The sequence below is a fragment of the Capra hircus genome, chromosome 3 (assembly GCF_001704415.2).
Source record: "Capra hircus breed San Clemente chromosome 3, ASM170441v1, whole genome shotgun sequence".
Lineage (NCBI taxonomy): Eukaryota > Metazoa > Chordata > Mammalia > Artiodactyla > Bovidae > Capra > Capra hircus.
This window is the reverse complement of record NC_030810.1, coordinates 118,180,850-118,204,156: the sequence shown is the minus strand read 5'-3', so window position 1 is coordinate 118,204,156 and position 23,307 is coordinate 118,180,850. Positions and strand designations below refer to the sequence as shown.

General features: G+C 45.0%; 1 protein-coding gene across 1 annotated transcript in view; it reads left to right on the top strand.

The window, feature by feature from the left end:
* Positions 11,650-23,307, top strand: part of ILDR2 (immunoglobulin like domain containing receptor 2) — a 73,364-nt gene continuing 61,706 nt past the window's right edge. Inside the window, exon 1 of the mRNA XM_013975217.2 lies at positions 11,650-11,965. Coding sequence (XP_013830671.2) covers positions 11,920-11,965 — 46 coding nt within the window. The 5' untranslated portion in view covers positions 11,650-11,919. The remainder of the gene's footprint in view (positions 11,966-23,307) is intronic.

The window sequence follows — 23,307 nt, the reverse complement described above, 5'->3', positions numbered from 1 at the left end:
CAATGCAGGATAAGGGAATAGGGATTGATGGAGGGTACAACTTTAGCCGTGGTCAGAAAGGGCCCTATTTGAGGAAATGACATTTAAGTAAACTCTAGAAGTGAGGAAGCAAACCATGAAGATATCAGGCAAAGATTACTCCCAATCAAGGGAATAGCAAGTTCAAAGACTCCAAGGTGGGCACATGTCAGGGATGTCTGAGGAACAGCTAAATAAGTCTGCAGTTGGAGTGAAGTGAGCAAGGCGGGGGAGGGGCTCAGAGAGGATATTGCAGAGGGAGCTCGGGCCAAATCATACAGGGCTTACACAGTCCAAGAATTTTGGATTTCAATCTAAATGGGAGATAAGCCATTAGAAACATGCATGGGTTCTACTTTTTAAAAATATTAAGTATGAGGTATGATTTTCAGCCAAGTGAGTATGAAACCATCCTAAAAAACACAGCATTTTAAGAGAAAGTTTATCTTATGCTATTTTTTTCCTGATGCTAGTTTAAATTAAGGCCCTGACAGTATAGAGTGCATCCTCCAACCTGTGCTAATAATAGTAATAATAGCTAACATTCATTGAAAGCTATTGTGTCAGACTCCCTGCTAAACACTGCACAAGGGTTATCTGATCTCTTCTCTCCATAACATCCCTATGAAATAGATTCTATGATCTGCATTTTTGTAGAATGGGAAATTGGGACTTCCCCAGGCCACACCCATGAATGGCTCTGACCTCTGTGGGATCCCTGCTTCTTTAACACGAGTATTCCAAGCTATTCATTATAGATGCTCAAGGATGTTTATTATACAAGGCTTTGCCAAAGCAAAACAGGGGAATTTCCAAGTTCCCCATCATCTCTAGATGTTGCCTGAATTCACACCACATTCCTGAGTAACTCAGCCTTAAGTCTGGTTGATTTCTCAGCTTGCTCAGTCTATACATATACAGCCTCTTGTCAGGTTATGTGATTCCACCTCCTATGTCTCCCTGTAGCGTCTCTCACGTACAGTTTGCTTCCCACTCCAGCCACCCTATAGCTGAGTTCTGGTGCTTGTTCCTTCTTGGGTTCTTATGATGAGCTCTCCACTGAAGAGGCCTCTGCCTGCTGTCTCTCTTTCCACCAATACATCCTACATCCTGTGGCCACAATAACTTGGGTGAAATAAACATCTGATCTTGTTTTTCTGCTTAGATACCCTTATGGGTGGTCCACTGCCTGCAGAGTTAAGCCCAGGCCCGGTAGCCTGGCTCCCCTTGTTCTGACCTCAGCCTGCCTTTCCAGCCTCACTGCTGACTCACACTCCTGGCAGCAGGCCCCACTCTCACCTCAGCTCATTGCTTGTGCATCTGCCCTACCTCTTGCTCCACTTCTGCTTTTAGAAACTCTGCCCAGATCATGTTCAGGACTTAGCTCAGGGGTCACCTTTTCATGATGACATCTCTGACTGGCACTCCCACAGGTAACTGACCCCTCTCCCTCTGTGCCCCCACCATACCTACAAATGTCCCTACATAGGTCCTGCCACACTATCACATTCAAAGGCCATGTGTCTGACTCTCACCCCCCCAGCCACACCCACCCAGCCACACCCACATACAGCTACAGTTCAACTGTAAGCTCTTTGACAGAAGAGGCTGTGACTCATCTATCTTTGAATACCTACTCATCTTGCATTTCTGGGCAGAATACTGTCTAAAATATAGTAGGTGCTCAATGAATGTGTATGGAATAAATAAATGAATGAATTTAAGAAAGAGAGAAGAGACGATGAGGAAAAGGGAAGTAGGCCTTGGAACAGGTTGAAATCAGACAAAAAACATCTTGATCATCTTTGCGTACAGGGAACTCACTCAGGATTGGGATAGGAGCACAGAATTAACAGTCTATGAGATAGGCTCATGCTACAACTCCAACGTAAAAGTCAAGGCTGCTGTTTTTTAACACTAGTTTTCAAGAGCCCACAAATGACCCTTCTGCTGCTTGAGCAGCTTCCTTTCATGATGTTCAGTGTTCTGGCTCCATTTTCCCAACTGCCTTACCTGCCTGTTTTCTGGGGGTGAGGTCATTGGATGACATACTTATTCACTTCCTGCCCTTAGGGTCCATCGTAGACCTGTGCCGGGGAGAAGACCTCTAGGGGAATGCTTAGGGCTGAGAAGAAATCTTTTAACTTAATCACCAAAACCTAGAATGCAAAGAATTGATAAAATACAGAAAGACAGGCTCCCTTCATCATTCGCCCTTTGGGCTAAAGGATGCTGCTTGATTACTGGACTCTGCTCTGCTGCTAATTTGGGGATCTATCAATGCTGTTCTGATTTCCAAAGGATGCTAACACTGAAACAAAAACAGAAACAAAAGCAAAGACCAAAGATAGGGCTCATAAAAGAGAAGCAGACTTACTTCATATTTGGCTCTGTTACTCAGAAAAATTATAGGTTGAACTGTCAGTCAGTAAGGGCTCCCAGGGCCCCAACCACTCATAATTAACTTCATTAACAGCTCATGATTGAGACAGAATGAGAGCAGGTGTACATCTGGGGGCTTTGTATCTGGCTAAAGATATAGGCCTGACAAAACCCCTGTCATCTCTTCTTGCTGACTCTCTCCTTCCTCCAGGGATTCCCAGAGACTGAGTAAATTGTGGCACAGCTGTACCTATTGTCTAAGCAACAGTTGCTACACGGTAGAACTATTAGCACGTATAGAAAATCTAAAGAAGAAGATATAAAAGGAATGACTGCGCTCCCTGATATAGCCATCATTACTCTTCTGTTGTTTCCATTGACTCCTTTGAATGCATTTTCCATATTTGGGACTGCGCTCTAAATATATGTGATGTTCTGTTCTTTTTTCTTGCACACTCTCCTTGGATGGGCCTCTATGGGGAAAATATAGAGCGCTAACTCTGATGGTGGGGTCTGGCCTCAGGATGAGGCAAGCTGACATCATCTAATTGTGTACCACCCCCTGCCCCCAACACCACTGCAGTTTGATTTGAAGCCTGAGACAGCAGGTCTTGGGTTAAATCTCCTTCAAGTTCATGAAATTTTCAGTATGTTCTCCCAATCTTCTACTGTTCTTGGCAGTACAGCTTTTTAGAATTCTTTGGCACCATGCACTTTATATTTGCATTTCCTTTCTTTAAAGCATTTTCTTAATGAAACAATTTATTCTTCAATATGAAAGGGCTTTCAGATTGAAAATGTTTTCAGTTTCTAGTACAGGGTGCTTAGAGTCTTCAGTATTTGTTTGTTCATATTTATTTATTTATTTTAGTTTCTCACATTAATTCAGACTTTAAAAAAATTATAATTCATTGAAGATGGTTTTGAAGAGATGAGGGGTGGGAAAGATAAACTGAAAAGACAGCACAAGGGAAGAGAAACAAAACTCAAGAAACACAGTATCTGTTTGAAGGTCACACCTCATAGATTTCTCATGGAAGACCAGATCGGACAGAAGTAGAAATGTGATATTATCTGTGTGCTTTAAAAAGACCTACATTCCACAGAATTCATGTACATACATGCCTATGTGCCTGCAATGAAATCATGTTTTAAAGAGGATTCAGCTGCATTATATTTATAACTATGTGGTTGCTACCAGCTACCGGCTTGTCTCCTTGCGGTGGTTCACTTCTCTTTTCTCCATGTCCTAATTCTGTTCTAAAGGGTGCAGCTTTGCTGAAGCCACCGGTCAGTCCATACCCTCTTCCCATCATACACAATTCCAGCTGTGGCTTCCTAGGAATCCTGATCTGGTCCCACATGGGCCTATGTTCTGACATTTTTGTCTCTGGGTTGCAGAAGAAAGTTTGAAGCGCTGGGGATCCAGACACTTCCTTTGATGGTGAAAGATGCATCTCTATGGGAGTCCTGTCCTATCTGACTAGGATAAATAGATAATTAGAGATCAACTGGATCTGAATCTGAGGCTCATTGGCAAACATCAAGTCAACAGCTTCCCCAGAAAACAAAGAAAGTGATTAAGTAGGGCTTCTTAAACATTACTGAGCTTTAGAAGTATGCAAGGAAGGTGGTTAAAAAGCAAATTTCCAGGCCCCACCCAAAGTTTCTGATCTCAAAATTTTTAGTAGAGCCTGGGAACCTGCATTTAAGCAAACACTTTCATGTGACTCTGATACTGGAAGCTCAAAAACCACACTAGGAAGAGCATCAGGGTTCTAGTGTCATATCCTGCTATGAACACCAATTCAGCAAAATAATGCCATTGTCCCAACCTCCTCTTACCTCTGTCTTCAGGTTGCATGTTGCGAATCATTAGGTGTACCTAAAGTTCCTTGTAATTCTCAATTACCTTGGTAATAATATGTGTACTGGGGAGGGGCACACACTCCCCAATGACTTAGTCCAGTTTAGCAGCTCCTTCCTGGAGAAGAAAATGGCAACCCACTCCAGCATTCTTACCTGGGAAATCCCATGGATGGAGGAGCCTGGCAGGCTACAGTCCATGGGGTCACAAAGACTCAGACATGACTTAGTGACTAAACAACAGCAGTAGCATCTCCTTAGGGATGGCCCAGACACCATCCACTCAGGCAGTTGCTGATCAACTATACTGCCCTACTTAGAAGACAGACACGCAGGGCGCTACACAGGAAACAAATTCCCAGGAATGTGGACAAAGCCCCTGTGTTCTATGATAAACCCTGGCACAAGCTCTTTTCCAAGCGCCCAGACTCCTTGCTGATGCACACACTCTAAGCACACATTCAAAGTTCACTTTTGTGGGCTTTGCCTTCCACTTTCCATGCACACCTATGTGTCCTTCACTGAGTCCATCTCCCATTTCCAATTTCTCAGCTCTTATGTCTGGTTCAGTTCAGTTCAGTCACTCAGTTGTGTCCGACTCTTTGCAACCCCAAGACCTGCAGCACGCCAGGCCTCCCTGTCCATCACCAACTCCCGGGGTCCATGTCCATCGAGTCGATGACACCATCCAACCATCTCATCCTCTGTTGTCCCCTTCTCCTGCCTACAATCTTTCCCAGCATCAGGGTCTTTTCAAATGAGTCAGCTCTTTCCGTCAGGTGGCCAAAGTATTGGAGTATCAGCTTCAATATCAGTCCTTCCAATGAACACCAGGATTGATCTCCTTTAGGATGGACTGGTTGGATCTCCTTGCAGTCCAAGGGACTCTCAAGAGTCTTCTCCAACACCACAGTTCAAAAGCATCAATTCTTCAGCACTCAGCTTTCTTCACAGTCCAATTCTCCTATCCATACATGAACACTAGAAAAACCATAGCCTTGACTAGACGGACCTTTGTTGGCAAAGTAATGTCTCTGCTTTTTAACATGCTGTCTAGGTTGGTCATAACTTTCCCTCCAAGGAGCAAGTATCTTTTAATTTCATGGCTGCAATAATCATCTGCAGTGATTTTGGAGCCCCCCAAAATAAAGTCAGCCACTGTTTCCACTGTTTCCCCATCATTTGCCATGAAGTGATGGGACCAGATGCCAGGATTTTAGTTTTCTGAATGTTGAGCTTTAAGCCAACTTTTTCACTCTCCTCTTTCACTTTCATCAAGAGGCTCTTTACTTCTTCTTCACTTTCTGCCATAAGGGTGTTGTCATCTGCATATCTGAGGTGATTGATGTTTCTCCTGGCAATCTGTATTCCAGCTTCTGTTTCATCCAGCCCAGTATCTCGCATGATGTACTCTGCATATAAGTTAAATAAACAGGGTGACAATATACAACCTTGACATACTCCTTTTCCTATTTGGAACCAGTCTGGTGTTCCATGTCCAGTTCTAACTATTGCTTCCTGACCTGCATCCAGATTTCTCAAGAGGCAGGTCAGGTGGTCTGGTATTCCCATCTCTTTCAGAATTTTCCACAGTTGATTGTGATCCACACAGTCAAAGGCTTTGGCATAGTCAATAAAGCAGAAATAGATGTTTTTCTGGAACTCTCTTGCTTTTTTGATGATCCAGCGGATGTTGGCAATTTGATCTCTGGTTCCTCAGCCTTTTCTAAAACCAGCCTGAACATCTGGAAATTCACGGTTCATGTATTACTGAAGCCTGGCTTGAAGAATTTTGAGCATTACTTTCCTAGCGTGTGAGATGAGTGCAATTGTACGGTAGTTTGAGCATTCTTTGGCATTGCCTTTCTTTGGGACTGGAATGAAAACTGATCTCTTCCAGTCCTGTGGCCACTGCTGAGTTTTCCAAATTTGCTGACATATTGAGTGCAGTGCGTTCAAAGCATCATCTTTCATGTTTTGCATAAAATCTCCTTGCTACGCATGCTTAGATACTAAGCATTATTCAGACTCTCTTTCATGCTTTGTGTGCATGTGCCCACCAGCACCCAGACACATACTCAGTACCTGTGTGTAAAGAAGTTGTAGGCAATAAACATACCTTGTTATATCAACCCTCTGGTCTAGATGTCCCTGTCATAATGCAAAGGGCATATGCTTTGGAGGTAATAGATCTTAGTTCAAATCTACATGGAAACAACCTAAATGTCCATTGACAGATGAAAGGATAAAGAAGCTGTGGTACATATATACAATGGATTATTACTCAGCCATAAAAAGGAACACTTCTAAGTCAGATCTAATGAGGTGGATGAATCTAGAGACTATTATATACACGGACATAAGTCAGAAAGATATTAAGCAGAAGATATTAAGAAGAGATGGCAAGAATACACAGAAGAACTGTACAAAACAGATCTTCAAGACCCAGATAATCACAATGGTGTGATCACTCACACTCACCTAGAGCCAGACATCCTGGAATGTGAAGTCAAGTGGGCCTTAGGAAGCATCACTACGAACAAAGCTAGTGGAGGTGATGGAATTCCAGTGGAGCTATTTCAAATCCTGAGAGATGATGCTGTGAAAATGCTGCACTCAATATTTCCACAAATTTGGAAAACTCAGCAGTCACCAAAGGACAGTTTTCATTCCAATCCCAAAGAAAGGAAATGCCAAAGAATGCTCAAACTACCGCACAATTGCACTCATCTCACACGCTAGGAAAGTAATGCTCAAAATTCTCCAAGCCAGGCTTCAGAAATACGTAATCCCTGAACTTCCAGATGTTCAAGCTGGTTTTAGCAGAGGTTCTGGCAGAGGAACCAGAGATCAAATTGCCAACATCCGCTGGATCATGGGAAAAGCAAGAGAGTTCCAGAAAAACATCTATTTCTGCTTTATTGACTATGCCAAAGCCTTTGACTGTGTGGATCACAATCAACTGTGGAAAATTCTGAAAGTGATGGGAATACCAGACCACCTGACCTGCCTCTTGACAAATCTGTATGCAGATCAGGAAACCACAGTTAGAATTGGACATGGAACACCAGACTGGTTCCAAATAGGAAAAGGAGTACGTCAAGGTTGTATATTGTCACCCTGTTTATTTAAATTATATGCAGAGTACATCATGAGAAATGCTGGGCTGGAGGAAGCACAAGCTGGAATCAAGATTGCCAGGAGAAATATCAATAACCTCAGATATGCAGATGACAACACCCTTATGGCAGAAAGTGAAGAAGAAGTAAAGAGCCTCTTGATGAAAGTGAAAGAGGAGAGTGAAAAAGTTGGCTTAAAGCTCAACATTCAGAAAACTAAGATTATGGCATCTGGTCCCATCACTTCATGGCAAATAGATGGGGAAACAGTGGAAACAGTGGCTGACTTTATTTTGGGGGGCTCCAAAATCACTGCAGATGATTATTGCAGCCATGAAATTAAAAGATACTTGCTCCTTGGAGGGAAAGTTATGACCAACCTAGATAGCATGTTAAAAAGCAGAGACATTACTTTGCCAACAAAGGTCCATCTAGTCAAGGCTATGGTTTTTCTAGTGTTCACGTATGGATGTGAGAGTTGGACTATAAAGAAAGCTAAGTGCCAAAGAATTGATGCTTTTGAACTGTGGTGTTGGAGAAGACTCTTGAGAGTCCCTTGGACTGCAAGGAGATCCAACCAGTCCATCCTAAAGCAGATCAGTCTCGGGTGTTCATTGGAAGGACTGATGTTGACGCTGAAACTCCAATACTTTGGCTATGTCATGCAAAGAGTTGACTCATTTGAAAAGACCCTGATGCTGGGAAAGATTGAGGGCAGGAGGAATAGGGGACGACAGAGGATGAGGTGGTTGCATGGCATCACCGACTCAATGGATGTGATTTTGGGTGGACCTCGGGAGTTGGTAATGGACAGGGAGGCCTGGCATGCTGCAGGTCATGGGGTCGCAAAGAGTCGGACATGACTGAGCAACCGAACTAAACTGAACTGAAGTCAGAAAGAGGAAGATAAATGTTGTATAGTTATGCATATATATAGAATCTAGAAAGATGGTACCAATGAATTTATTTACAAGGCAGCCTTGGAGAAGCAGACATAGAGAACAGACTTATGGACTAAGGGTGTGGTGCAGCAGAGGGTGAGAGAGTAACATGGCAACTCATATTACCATATGTAAAATACCTAGCCAATGGGAATTTGCGTATGACTCAGGGAACTCAAACTGGGGCTCTGCAATAACTTACAGGGGTGGGATGGGGAGGGAGACGGGAAGGAGGTTCAAGAAGTAGAGGACATATGCGTACCTGTGGCTGATTCATGTTGATTTTGACGGAAAACAGCAAAAGTCTGTAAAGCAATGTCGTTCAATTTAAAAAGTAAATTAATTAAAAAAAATCTTAGTTCAAATCTAACCACTGCCATTTATTAGCTAGCTGATCTTAGAGGAGCTAAATTCTGTGGGCCTGAGTTTCTGTATTTGGATTAATTGAGAAAGCTTGTAAAACATCCAGGACTATTTCTAGAACCTAATAGGAAATGCACATCCCATGGACAGAGGAGCCTGGCAGGCTACAGTCCATGGGTTCAGCAGAGTCGGGAACAATGGAGCATCTAAACCAATAATTGTTAGGTATCTCCTTTATTTCTATTTTCTTTCTTAATTTTTGTATATGAAAGAAAACAATCCTTCAAATTCCTCTCACGCAGCATCTTAGTTAGGGTTCTTAATTGTAAACTTCAGAAATCATCTCTGGCCAAATCAAGCAAAGAGGGAATGTACAAGGGGACATTGGGTAGCTCATAGAATTGCCGGGAAGCCTGAAGGGCCAGGTGCAGAAAATAAACTGGAACTCAGAGAGGCTTTACAAGCAAAAGCACAGCCAAGATCTCACCTCAGAGTAGTCTGATGGCCTGATATCTGCCACCTTTGACCTGTGAACACTGGAGGTTGCTGTCCCCTCAGCGGCAAAACCGATTCTCCGCTGATTCTGCTTCTTGTCTCACGTGCTCCTGGTTCAAAAAGCTCTGAGTGATCAAGGAAAGATAGGATAAATTCTACTCTGGGTTGAACCAGGATCACACCTGGGTGTACATTTTCCTGCTGCTCCTGCTGCTGCTAAGTCGCCTCAGTCATGTCCGACTCTGTGCGACCCCATAGATGGCAGCCCACCATGCTCCCCCATCCCTGGGATTCTCCAGGCAAGAACACTGGAGTGGGTTGCCATTTCCTTCTCCAATGCAGGACAGTGAAAAGTGAAAGTGAAGTTGATCAGTCGTGTCCGACTCATAGCAGCCCCATGGACTGCAGCCTACTAGGTTCCTCCACCCATGAGATTTTCCAGGCAAGAGTACTGGATTGGGATGCTATCACCTTCTCCGGTACATCCTCCTAGTCTCCCATTAATTCCTCGGCAATTCCAGTATAGGCTTCCAAGCAGCCTGCCCTTAGCTTATTTAGATGACCCACCATGTTGTAGTCCAGCTTGTCTGCTTGGGCTTGGGAGGCCTGCTTAAAAAAAAAAAAAGCTCCGAGTGGGAGGGTTCCATCCTTGGCAATAAGAAGGCAATGGAGATGTCAGGAAGCCACGAAAGACCAGAGTAAATCCTCACCATTTCTGATGTTCACATCTCACTCATTTCACATATACATACATTCATTCCTAAGGTTGTAGTCTCTCTCCAGGAACCCCCGTTAAGCCTAGAACCACTCTGTTTTCAGAGCAATTTTACACCTTTCTGCCTCATCTCCGGAGAAGGCAATGGCACCCCACTCCAGTACTCTTGCCTGGCAAATCCCATGGATGGAGGAACCTGGAAGGCTGCAGTTTATAGGGTTGTTGAGGGTTGGACATAACTGAGCGACTTCATTTTCACTTTTTACTTTCATGCATTGGAGAAGGAAATGGCAACCCACACCAGTGTTCTTGCCTGGAGAATCCCAGGGACGGGGAAGCCTTGTGGGCTGCCGTCTATGGGGTCGCACAGAGTCAGACATGACTGAAGCGACTTAGCAGCAGCAGCAGCAGCCTCATCTCCTTTCTTTCCTCACTCAGTATTCCCCTGCCATGTCCCCTTTCCACCACCAATCCCTCAACATAACAAATCCTGCCCATCCTGTAAATATCAATTGAGACCTTAATTCATTTTTACTGGTGTTGCTCACTCCCCCCACTCCCCAGCCACACTAAACTGCTCCTTCCTTCGTGTTGCAGGGGCACTTTCTCCATACCTCCACCATCATATTTGCTCTCTTTTACCACCAGTATGTGTTTTTTGTTTAATGGTCTGATTTTCCTCCCTCTCCTGGACCCAAGGTGAGGCCCCTTAACCGCAGAAAATCTGCCTTCCTCATCTTTGTAGCTTTGGCTGTTAGCACCTAGTAGATGCTTGATACATGTTTGTTAATGTATATATTTCTTGGTTGTCTCCAAACATACATTTAGGATCCTTTCCTAGAAACACAGACAAATCCTTTTTAAAAACTGAAGTAATTCATTTAAATACTCCCCGCAAACGTTAAGTGAAATTCGCTCAGTCATGAACGACTCTGCGACCCCATGGACTATAGCCCGCCAGGCTCCCCTGTCCATGGAATTCTCCAGGCAAGAATACTGGTGTGGGCACCCATTTCTTACTCCAGGGTATCTTCCCTACCCAGGGATCGAACCGGGTCTCCTATATGGCACGCCGATTCTTTACCATCTGAGCCACAAGTGCGCCTTCTTTTAAACAAAAGGCTGAGAAGTGATTAAATGCTGGACAAATGTGAGCCGTATAATTGTTCACTTTATTCTATATTTACATATTTTCTGTTAAAGAGTTGCATGCCCTTATAATGTTTTAACCTCATAACGTTTTAAAAGAAGAAAGTCTGGATGCGGATTCTCGCGTACCTTTTCCAATTCTGCGGAGCCCCTTGGTTTTTGGCATTGTCAATAAGCGATCGGGATGAGGGGGCAAGGGGGTTCAGAGGAAGCCCACAGCCTTGCCAACAAGTTATGCCAAGTCGCCGCAGGTCCCTCTCTCCCAGTTAGAACGGCCTTAGCCACGTGCGTACCCAGACTCCCTCCTCGAGTCCACAACCCCGCTTCTGGCTCTGGTCCCGAACGCTGGCTTCGCTGGGAGCTGCCGGCGCTGATCGCTCCCAGCTCGGCGCAGCCCGCCCAACCGCCTCCCCCGCACCCCTCTCCCGCTTGTACTTTGTCTCTCGGCCCTGACCTCCCGCCCGCAGGGGCGTGCACGTGACGGAGAAACTTTGGCAGGCCCGGGGCGGCGGGCGGCGGGGCGGGGGCCGGCGGCTGAGCTCCCCCGCGCGGCGTGCGCTGCGGCGGGAAGGCGCTCGGCGGGCTGCGCTGCCTGCGCGTGCGGGTGCGCCAGAAGGCTGGGAAGGCGCCGCCGAGCGCGGGGCGGACTCCTGGAGCCCGCGGCAACGCGCGTGCAGCCTGCGGCGCTGTCAGCCCGGGGCCCCGCCTGCGCTGCCGGGCCGGCGAGCGGCTGCATCCAGGGACGCCGGGGCCCCGCTCGCGCCCGGCGCCGCGGTTCCGCTGCCGCCTCCGCCGCTCGGTTACATAGATCCTCCATCTCTGCCGCTTCCTACTTCCTTCACTCCTTAATCTGGATGGGAAGTTGGGGGAAATGGACAGGGTCGTGATGGCTTGGGTTGCTCTCCTCTGGCTAACAGGTAAGAGACATTTTCAACCGAGACCGATAACTTGACACGTATTCCGGTACTGGTACTGTTCTCATCCTCCTCCCCACCCCATCCCCAGTTCCCCCAGACTGTGTTTAAAGCTGCTTAGCAGGCTGGTGGTAAGTGGGGGAGGGGGCTGTGTGTGTGTGTGTGTGTGTGTGTGTGTGTGTGTGTGTGTGTGTGTGTATTAGAATGATGGGGGAGGCCAAGAGAAGCCCGATAATTAAGTGAGCCGGATGGAGAGCAGGTGTTTTGACTCATTCGAGATATGAGATTGTTCTTGCCAATGTGCATTTCCCTTTCCATACCACGGTTCTTCCTCAGTCTTATCCGGAGTTTGTATTATGTGAGTCCTGGGAAAAACCTGGTTGGGGAAAAAATGAAAGCTCAGGGGAGACTGATTAATTAAGAGAACTAGTTTTCTAGAGGTTGGAGGTACACGAGTGTCTCCTTGATTCCTTCCCTGGAGAAGCCCAGAGCCCCAGGGGCATTCTTCTGTGGCTCCCGGGGGGGTGCAGGGGAGCTGGAATGAGGAAGGAGACTGGGATGGAGGCTTGATTGGTTGTGGAGTTGAGGGCCTTGCGCTCACTCATTTGGTAGCATTTGGGGAGTGGTTCCATAGAGGAGAAGAGCCTTCTTCCCCCGATAAAAAACTGGGAACCCCTCCTAATAAAGATAATTTGCAGAGATATTCAGAAGGTAGCGTTTCTGTTTAGCATTAGAGTCACTTCCTCTAGCTTGGACCTCCATATTTCCCCCTACCTTCTGGTGAACTTTCTTCTCACCCTCCTGGGATCTGGAAAAGCTGTAGTTCCAAACATGTGTTCCCACAGGATGATCTGCGAGGTCGAGAGACAGGTGGCCAGGCAGGGTGGGCAGCCCTGAGGGATTCCTGGAGCAGCCCTGTCTGGGGTGGGGATGGAGGGGTTAGAAACCAGGTGATGGAGAAGAACAAGGGAGCAGAAAAGTGAGGACAAGAGAGGGCATTGAAGGGCAAGAGAGAAAATGTAGAATAGCACCAAAAATAAAGTTGTGTCCCCTCTGGGGGCACTGAAGACTGGGAAAAATCAAGTCAGTAGGAAAAGAGGAACAAGATTAAAAATCTAAGGGAAGTGATTGAAAGAGGGTCAATAATACAGTTAAGAAGAAAGACAAAACCACTATTTCCCTTAGTTTCAGAATAAGGTTATAGATTGCCTCAGTTTTTTTCCAATTCCTAATGAAGTGTTCCTAACACTGGCTCTTGCCTCCTGCTAGGTTTAGGATTGGGGGGAGCCTTTAGCAGAGTTAGCCACTGCTCTTGGCTGCTCTGAGTTCATCCCTCCCACATTATTCATATCTGAATCATCTCTAATGTCAGGGTTTGGCTGATCCATGCCTCCCCACTCCTCTGGCCTCCCAGTGCCTTCCACTTCTACCCTTACTGATTCTGAATGTCCTTAATTTGCCTCTGCTTCTCAGTTATCATATTTGAGGGGAACTTTGGCCTTGAACCTCTATCACCTCCCTAAAGTCCGCTAGGCATTTGTGGAGGAGCCCTTGATTCAGAGATGCTCTTCTAGACATCCTGGGGTGTCCCCTAGAAAAGCTCTCTGAGGATTTGCAGGGCATGGGCAGAAGGGGAAGGTATAGCCCATGCTAGATGGCTGCCAGCTTTTAATGCAATGGTCCCTGGAAGGAACAACCTAGTTCAGTCCTCTCAATTTATACAAACGGAGACCCAGAAAAGCAATATTCACACAGTAAGTTTGTGTTGGAGCAGGTGCCAGAACCCAGTTCTCTCGAACCCTGGGCCCGTCCTTCTCCCATCGGCACCTGGAGAGATTGCTCCTGCCTGGGAACAGGCAACAGGTTATCAGGGCCATCCCAGCTGTCAGAGGGCCAGAACTTCCAGGTTCTGCAAGTCAGGTGGCTCCAGAGATCCCATTGATCACCCACTGGCATCCCCTGGTCCTAGCTTCCGCTTCCCTTTCTTCCCACGGTGGACAAGCCTTTCAGTCTCAGCAAAGTGCAGGAGCTAACAATGGCGGCTGGGGAGGGCGGGGGAGGAGAGAGGAGCACTCAAAGATGAGATGGATTCAGACTCTTCCTTCACAGAGCAACCAGGAAAGGAAAGGTAAGACATTTTAGTCCAGCCCAATCAATGAATTTTCTCTTGAGGGGGTGGTGGAAAGGGAGGGAAAAAGGAAAGGACAGATTAAAAATGAGTCAGAGAGCCAGAGGGGAAAAAACACACTCATTGTCCCTCTCCCTCCCTTTTTCTCTCCTTTTCTTCTACCCTCCTCCCATCCACCCTCCCCGCCCCCCCCCCCCCCCCACCCCACCGCCGCCAGTTTCTCTGGTTTAATGCAGGCTGAGCAATTTCTAATCAACACTTCAGGTTTTTTTCCCTCAGGCTCTAGCAGCTTCTTCTTCATCTTTCAGTGCAAAAATTCTGTATTTCTTTCTGCTGTATGTTTAGCCTCCTGATTTCCCATTGTCAGTGTCAGGGAGCTTCCTGCAATAGACTGTTTGGTTGTTGTTATTGTTCTTGTTGTTTTGCACAAAATAAAATGCTTGCCAGCTGCTATTTTAGCAACAGGTGCCATCTAGCAATAAGACTTGAGGAGGGTTCACTGTGTCTTTGTTCCTGAATATGGATGGTGTTTCAACCTTTCTGGCAGCAGAGGCTGTCAGAAACGCCAGAACTGTGGTGACACTCTGGGAACATACTCTAGGAGCAGGCAGAGCATTTTCCTAGAGACTCTTTTGGGTCTCTCTATGCTAAAGAGTGCTTATTCTATTAGCATTTCCTTTGGTACCTTTTTGGTGGTATTTATTCATTTATTCATCCATTCTCCGAGCATGTACCAAATACCTGTGGTTTCTAAGTATTTTGATAGGTGCTGAGAATACAGAGAGAAAAGACATAGTCTTTGCCCCCGAAGAGTGGCCAGTCTAGTGAGTGACTCAAATGAGTTTTCAGATAATTTTGATATGGAGGTAAAAAGTCCTACAATAAGAGCCATGAGAGCCACACGGGTGCTGTAAGGGCATGGATGGGGCATACCCACCTCAAACCTGGGGTGGGAGTCGAGCAACTCGGAAACAGACTCCTGGAAGAGGTGATGGCTGAGTTAGCATGTTTGTTCATGCACAGTCAGCTGCTGACTTACTGTCACATCCAGGCACTGTGCTGCGGTTAATAAGACAGCCCTGCACCCCAGCAACTTACAGTCTGGTGGTGGTGACCTCAGTGAACAGTTACGGAGTACCACTTGCAAAGGCGACCGTGGAGCTATGCACTAAGTGTTGTGGGTGCCGTAAGGTGGCTACCAACCCCGGCTACAGACAGCAGGAAGGGGAGTATCCAGCAAGGGTTGTTACCTGGTTTATTTGCATTCAGGTAGATGCCTGGTGACCCTGTGAGAATGGGCTTGCGTATGGAGAACTGAAGTGTTATTAGTCCTAGCGAGGCAGGAGTTTCTTTTAAAGATTCCTGACACCTCAGCCTCTGGCTGCTGCAGTCCATGTGGTCACAGAGTTGGACACGACTGAGCAACTGAACTGAACTGTCACCTCAACTTCCATTATCTCCTTTTTCCATTCTTTGAATTCCCTTCCCTCCTGTGTCCATTTTTCCCCATAGAAGAGACCTTCTTTGTACTGGAGCATCGTTCAGCACTTTATTACAACTCTCTCTACCTCCTACCATAAGCTTGGATGCGTCTCTGCAGACTAGGAAAGGGAGCTTGTTACAGTATCGCATTCACTCCTTAGATTTCAGACTCCTAATTCTGCTGAGTGTCTGGCTTATACAGACGTGGGTATTCGTTCTAGTAGTCCTAGTGTAATACTATGCTGTTACTATGCTAGAGTCTTAGTGAAAGTGCCTAGTGCTTATAGTGCTAGTACCCGGAGAAGGTGATGGCACCCCACTCCAGTGCTCTTGCCTGGAGAATCCCATGGACGGAGGAGCCTGGTAGGGCTGCAGTCCATGGGGTCGCTAGGAGTTGGACACAACTGAGCGACTTCACTTTCACTTTTCACTTCCATGCATTGGAGAAGGAAATGGTAACCCACTCCAGTGTTCTTGCCTGGAGAATCCCAGGGACGGGGTAGCGTGGTGGGCTGCTGTCTATGGCGTCGCACAGAGTTGGCCACCACGACTGAAGCGACTTAGCAGCAGCAGCAGCTGTGTTAGTACCAGGACTTGGTTAGTGGAAAGAACTCTAACCTAGGATTTGAGGACTGGATTCCAATCCCTTCTCTACAGATTAACTGTATATCCATGGGATCTGGGTCTTATAATGTTTCTTGTTTTCCTTTTGGCACGTAATTTTATTATTTCATTGAGATATAATTGACATATAACATTAGTTTCAAGTGTACAGGTTTCCTTATTTATATATGTTATGAAATGATCACCACAATAAGTCTAGTTAACACCCATCATCATATATAGTTATAATTTTTTTTCTTGTGATAGCTTTCAGCATTTATTCTGTTAGCAACTTTCAAATATGCAGCATAGTATTATTAACTGTAGTCACCAGCCTGTGTATTATATTGTTGTGGACTGCAGCATGCTGGGCTTCCCTGTCCACTATCTCCCGGAGTTTGCTCAAATTCCTGTCCATTGATTTGGTGATGGCATCCAATCACCTTATTCTCTGTTTTCCCCTTCTCCTCCTGCCTTCAGCATCAGGGTCTTTTCCAGTGAATTCACTCTTTGCATCAGGTGGCCAAAATACTGAAGCTTCAGCTTCAACATCAGTCCTTCCAGTGAATATTCAGGGTTAATTTCCTTTCAGATTGACTGGTTTGTTCTCCTTGCCCTCCAAGGAACTCTCCAGAGTCTTCTCCAGCACCATACTTCAAAAGCATCTGTATTTGGTGCTCAGCCTTCCTTATAGTCCTACTCTCACATCTGTACATGACTACGGGAGAAACTATAGCTTTTTTTATATGGACTTTGTCAGCAAAGTGATGTCTCTGCTTTTTAGTATGCTGTCTAGGTTTGTCATAGCTTTTCTTCCAAGGAGCAATTGTCTTTTAATTTCATGGCTGCAGTCACCATCTGCAGTGATTTTGGAGCCCAAGAAAATGAAATCAGTGCCTTATATACTCAGGACTTATTTATAAAATGGAAGTTTGTACCCTTTGACCCCCTTCAGCCAGCCCCCACCTCTCGCAACCACCAATCTGTTCTCTATATCTATGAGCTTGGTTTTTTGTTTTTGTTTTTAGAGATTACACATACAAGTGAGATCATACAGTATTTGTCTTTCTGATTTATTTCACTTAACATAGTGATCTCAAGGTCCATCCATGTTGTCACAAATGGTAAGATTTCATTCTACTTTATGGCTGAATATTATTCCATTGTGTGCATGGATATAAATGTCAATTATACACACACACATGTATAAATATATAGTATGACATCTTTTTATCTATTTATTAAATGATAGACACTTAGCTTGTTTCCATATCTTGACTATTGGCTATTGTAAATAAAGTAGCAGTGAACATGGGATTGCATATATTATAATCTTTTAAAAATCCATTTCTTTTTATTATTTTATCTTTAATTGGAGGATAATTGCTTTACAATGTTGTCTTGGTATTATAATCTTTTGAATGAGGTCATGTCTTTCAGCTCTAAGGTCCTTTGGTATGGAACTTTTTTCCCTTTAATTTTGATGAGTTGGAAATCAGCTTACAGAGCCCTTAGTGTCCCTTTATGGATCACAGCCTTGTCATGGCAAAGTGACTTGCATAACTCAGTGAAACTATGAGCTATGCCATGCAGGGCCACCCAAGACACACAGGTCATAGTGGAGAGTTGTGACAAAATGTGATCCACTGGAAGAGAGAATGGCAAATCACTCCAGTACTCTTGCTGTGAGAATCCCATGAACAGTATAAAAAGGCAAAAGATATGATAACAGACAATGAGCCCCCCATGTCAGAAGGTATCCAGTATGCTCCTGGGGTAAGAGCAGAGGGCAATTACTAATAGCTCCAAAAAAGAATGAATTGGCTCAGCCAAAGCAGAAATGATGCTCAGTTTTGGATTTGCCTGGAAGAAAAAGTGAAGTCTGATGCTGTAAATAACAGTATTGCATAGGAACCTGGAATGATTGCCGAAAGAAATATCAACAACCTCAGATATGCAGATGATACCCCTCTAATGACAAAAAGTAAAGAGAAACGTAAGAGCCTCTTGTTGAAGGTGAAAGAGGAGAGTAAAACAGCTGACTTGAAACTCAACATTCAAAAAACTAAGAACATGGAATCCAGTCCCAACACTTCATGGCAAATAGGAGGGGAAAAAGTAGAAGCAGTGACAGATTTTTTTTTTTTTGAGCTCCAAAATCACTACTGATGGTAATTGTAGCCATAAAATTAAAAGACACATGCTCCTCGGAAGGAAAACTATGACCAACCTAGACAGCATATTAAAAAGCAGAGACATCACTTTGCTAACAAAGGTTCATCTAGTCAAGGCTGTGTTTTTCCAGTGATCATGTGTGGATGTAAGAGTAGGACCATAAAGAAGACTGAGTGCCAAAGAATCGATGCTTTCAAACTGTAGTGCTGGAGAAGACTCTTGAGAGTCCCATGGACAGCACGGAGATCAAACCAGCCCATCCTAAAGGAGATCAACCCTGAATATTCATTGGAAGGACTGAAACTGAAGTTCCAATATATTGGCCTCCTGAGGCAAAGGGCCAACTCATTGGAAAAGACCCTGATGCTGGGAAAGATTTAAGGCAAAAGGAGAAGGGGGCAGGAGAGGATGCAATGATTAGAAAGCATCACTGACTCAATGGAAATGAATTTGAGCAAACTCTGGGAGACCGTGAAGGACAGGGAAGCCTGGTGTGCTGCAGTTCATTGGGTTACAGGGAATCAAACTCAACTTAGGAACTGAACAAACAAACAAACAAAAGGTCCTCAGTGAGGAGCCACAGAGGGAGCCCCAGTTATCTTCAGCCTTTCTCTGACCACCAGTGATTGGAATGAATCTGGGAAAGGAGAGCACATGTTAGCATTTTCAGTGCCTGGTGGACACATTAGCACCCAGTGCCTGGTGGACAGGATAGGGTCAACTTTAAACAATTAAATGTCATATTGGGAACTGTTGAAGAGAGTCAAGTGCTTTGGGCCAGGTGGGATGAAGCCTGCTCTAGCCAACATGGCCCTCAAATGTCCTTTCTGGTCTCAACTTTTTGTTCCAGGAGACACTTACCTCTTTCAGTTCAGTTCAGTTTAGTCGCTCAGTCGTGTCCAACTCTTTGCAACCCCATGACCCACAGCATGCCAGGCCTTCCTGTCCATCACCAACTCCCGGAGTCCACCCAAACCCGTGTCCATCAGGTCGATGATGCCATGCAACCATCTCATCCTCTGTCGTCCCCTTCTCCTCCTGCCCTCAGTCTTTCTAACAGAATGTGGTCCACTGGGAATGGCAAGGGAATGGGAAACTACTTCAGTATTCTTGCCTTGAGAACCCCATGAACAGTATGAAAAGACTTACCTCTTTACTCCTTCCAATTATTTTAGCTCTTACGCTGACTTTCCCCCAATTAGGAATTATAAAGAAAGGTATAATCTAATTGTTGCTCTTGCTTATTTAGATACTATAATGCTTTTCTAGTTTTGTGAGTGGTAAAGAATCTGCCTGCCAGCGCAGAGGATGCAAGAGACACTGGTTCAGTCCCTGGCTTGGGAAGATCCACTGGAGTAGGAAATGGCAACCCACTCCAGTTTTCTTGCCTGGAAAATTCCATAGACAGAGGAGCCTGGCAGGCTACAGTCCATGGGGTTGCAAAGAGTCAGACATGACTGAGCACGCACATAATACTTTTTAAATGTGTTTTATGACTTTTTAAAATCTCTTGATCCTTCTAAGTAAGGCTTGTTATTATCTATCTATACATAAGAAGAACAAGGCTCAGAGAAAGTAAATGACTTGTCTAAGTCCATTGTATCTTATTGATTAAAAATAAGAAATAATGTCACTGACTTACATATGACTTGGTTGTTTCAAATGCCTGAATCCAAGGGAAACATTTTCTAGTTAAGGTGGGTGAAACTAGAACTCCTGACTTAAGGGAACAAATCCAAGTGTCTGCGTTTCCCTGATGGCTCAGTGATAAAGAATCCACCTGCCAAGCAGGAGATCACACATTTGATCCCTGGATTGGAAAGATTCCCTGTAGGAGGAAATGGCAACACACTCCAGTATTCTTGCCTGGGAAATTCCATGGACAGAGGAGCCTGGTGGGCTACAGTCCATGGGGTCACAAAGAGTCAGATGCGACTTAGAGACTAACAACGGCACAACGTGGGTTATCTGTCACAGGGCATTGGGTAATGAGGCTCAGAGTTCACAGAACTCGGGGATCTTACAGGGAAAAGTGGTAAAGAATAGAATTTAGTATTTCTAATTCAGTCCTAAGATCTACAGGAAAGGAGTGAGTGAGGAGTGCTTCAGTGAGGCACAGGAGAGCGTCAGATGTGGCCCTGAGACAGCAGAGGCTGCTGGCATGTCAGAGCCCATCTGGGAGTAGCGGCCGGTGCTGTGCATCCAGCAGCCGCACCAGAGGTAGCGAATGTAGCTTTAAAATCTTGGTCTTTAAGATAGCTTCTGGCTTGCTGGAAATGAAAGACGGTATCTTGGATGACTAGAGTTCTTTATGGGCCAAGAAACAAGGAAGAACTCAGAAGAACATGCTGCGTCCCTGTTCTCCTCCAGCGGCTGGAGCCCTGCAGGAAGCACTGCTCTAAATTAGAAGTAGAACCTTCACATTCAGCTGGAATCCTGCATCGTCACTCCTCCCTTGCCCTGGGCTCATCAGGAGGCAGTTGGGAGAGAGGGATAAGGCTCAAACTGACTTGGATTTAAATACTAAATCAATAGTTTACCTTGTTTTCTTTAGCTTTAAAATGGGAAAGCTAACTTACCTTGTAAGGTTGTTGTGATCATGAAAATGAAATGATATACAATTCCTAAGGCAGCATTTGGCACATAGGATGCTCTCAATACTTTTTATGGGCCCAAAATAGGAATATTAGTCCGCATTTTGATGTAGCAATAATCAACTTCATAATCTCAATAGCTCACAACACCAAACATTTAGTTGTTCATATTATATGAGAGCTGTAGTCAGCTGCAGGTCAACTGTGAATTGGCTAGAATTGGTGGACTTGGCTCATTTCCAGATGTCTTCTTATTCCAAGACCCAGGATGAAGGAGCAGCCACATTGTGGGCTTGCTGTTCTCCTGGTGGAGGACTCAAGGCTGGTAGGGAGAGGGCACAGAGCCAGATGACACAAATGCCTTTTAAGCTTCTGCTTGGACAAGTCTTATGACACATGTACTCACATTTCATTAGCCAAACATGTCACCTGGCCAAGCCATAGTCTATGGAGGGGTAAGTGTACTCTGCCTACAGGGAACAATGCAAGAGTGAAGAGAGAAAACCAGCTGGGAACAAATAATACAATCTATTAATTGGGTCAAATCATTCAACTGAATGTGCTGAGTACCTACTAGGTAGCAGTTTTTAAAAGCCTTCAGGAGAGAGCTTGTTTTTATTAATAATGGCCAAGACAGATGACTAAATAGAAAATTCTTAGACAAGATGATGTGATTCTCTAGGGTACTATGACTGCAGTAAGAGCAAGAAGAAACTTTTATATAAGAAGTGATAGCTGAGGAAGTCAGGAAAGATAAGTTGGCGTTACTAGAGAAAGAGTGGGATTGAGGGAAGGGAAATTTACAGAGGAGACAGCATGTGCAAAAGCCAGGAATCAAAAGAGGACAAAAGTACAAATATTTAACTTTTTTTAAGTGAGTGGATAGCCTGTCCCTTCTCCAGGGGATCTTCATGACCCAGAAATAGAACCGGGGTCTCCTGCATTGCAGGTGGATTCTTTACCAGCTGAGCTACCAGGAAAGCCCAGTGGAAGAGGGTGCCCCCGTCTAAAATGAGTCCTTGTACTTCTGAATGCCTACAGGGAGTATTTGAAAGCGTGAGAGCAAAGGAGTGCTATGACCAGATGTGCATTTTAGAAATATTATTTGAACCTCAATGTGGAGGGTAGATTAGATAAAGACAGACATGCAGCAAAAACCAGCCAGAAGACCCTTGCAGAAGGAGAAGGGAGACATGATGAGATTCTGAGCTCCGGTGTGCCGTGACAATGAGAGGAGTGGGGAACGACAAGAGATGGAGGAAGTGATCCTGGCTTGGTTGCAAGTGGGAGTTGAAAGACAAGAGTATCAAAGATGTCTCCAGGTTCCTGTCTTGGGATTGCTGGGATGCCATTTATGGACATGAACTAATATAGGAGGAGGAACATGTAAGGGAGGGAGATATAGGTTCAGTTTTTCGCATTATATTAGTTAGAGTAAGCCTAAGATGCTATAACAAAGAGACCCTAATAATAGTTTAAAACGCATATAAAATAGTTTTGTTCTCTCTCCTATAACAGAAGAGAACTAGTGGGACTGAGTCTACTGTTCCCATATGTGGTTCCCAAGACTGTTCCAGTGATAGGTATTTTTCAGCTAGTAGAAGCAAGGAAAACAGAGGATCAAGTAGTTTGTTTTTAGGGAGGTGATGTGGAAATCGCATACATCACCCCTCCTCACTATGTCCTGAATCTAGTCCTGTGACCATAATTAGCTACAAGGGAGGCTAGGAAATATAATATGTGGCTGTCTTGGCTGGCCAGATTAAAACCTGGAAGGTTCTGTTTCTAAAAGAAGTGGACAGTTAGCATCTCCATCTATAGAATGATGAGTTTGGGGTGCTTGTGTAACATCCAGATGGAAAAAGAAGTTATATATTTGGGTCTGGAGCTTGGGTAAGAGATCTAAACTGGAAGTACAGGTAACAAGTTGATGAAAGTGGAGAAGAGCTTTCTTACAGGAGCTTTCTCTGCCCAAATGGCTGGTCCATCCAAGGAGTCTGACCCACCTGATTGAATCAGGACTGCTTCCACAGTTTCTGGGCTGTGCAGGGTAGACTGACCTCTTTTAGTACTGCTTTAGTCACACTGGAACAGCATGCGAGCCAGCTAGACATTACCCATGAGCCTGCTTCAGATCTCGGGAAGATGAGCAAATCAAATAGAAAGGAGATGTGCTTCTGGCTTTCATTTGCACAGTGGTGGCAGAGAACGGGAAAGCATGGCTCAGTGGGACACACAGGACATACACTTAATGAATGGCAAGCTCTGTGTGCACAAGGGCCAGAGTTATAGGCAGCAAATAATAAGTAGGCCATGAGCAACGCCCACCTGAGCAAGGGTAATACCAGTGTTTACTTTAGCCC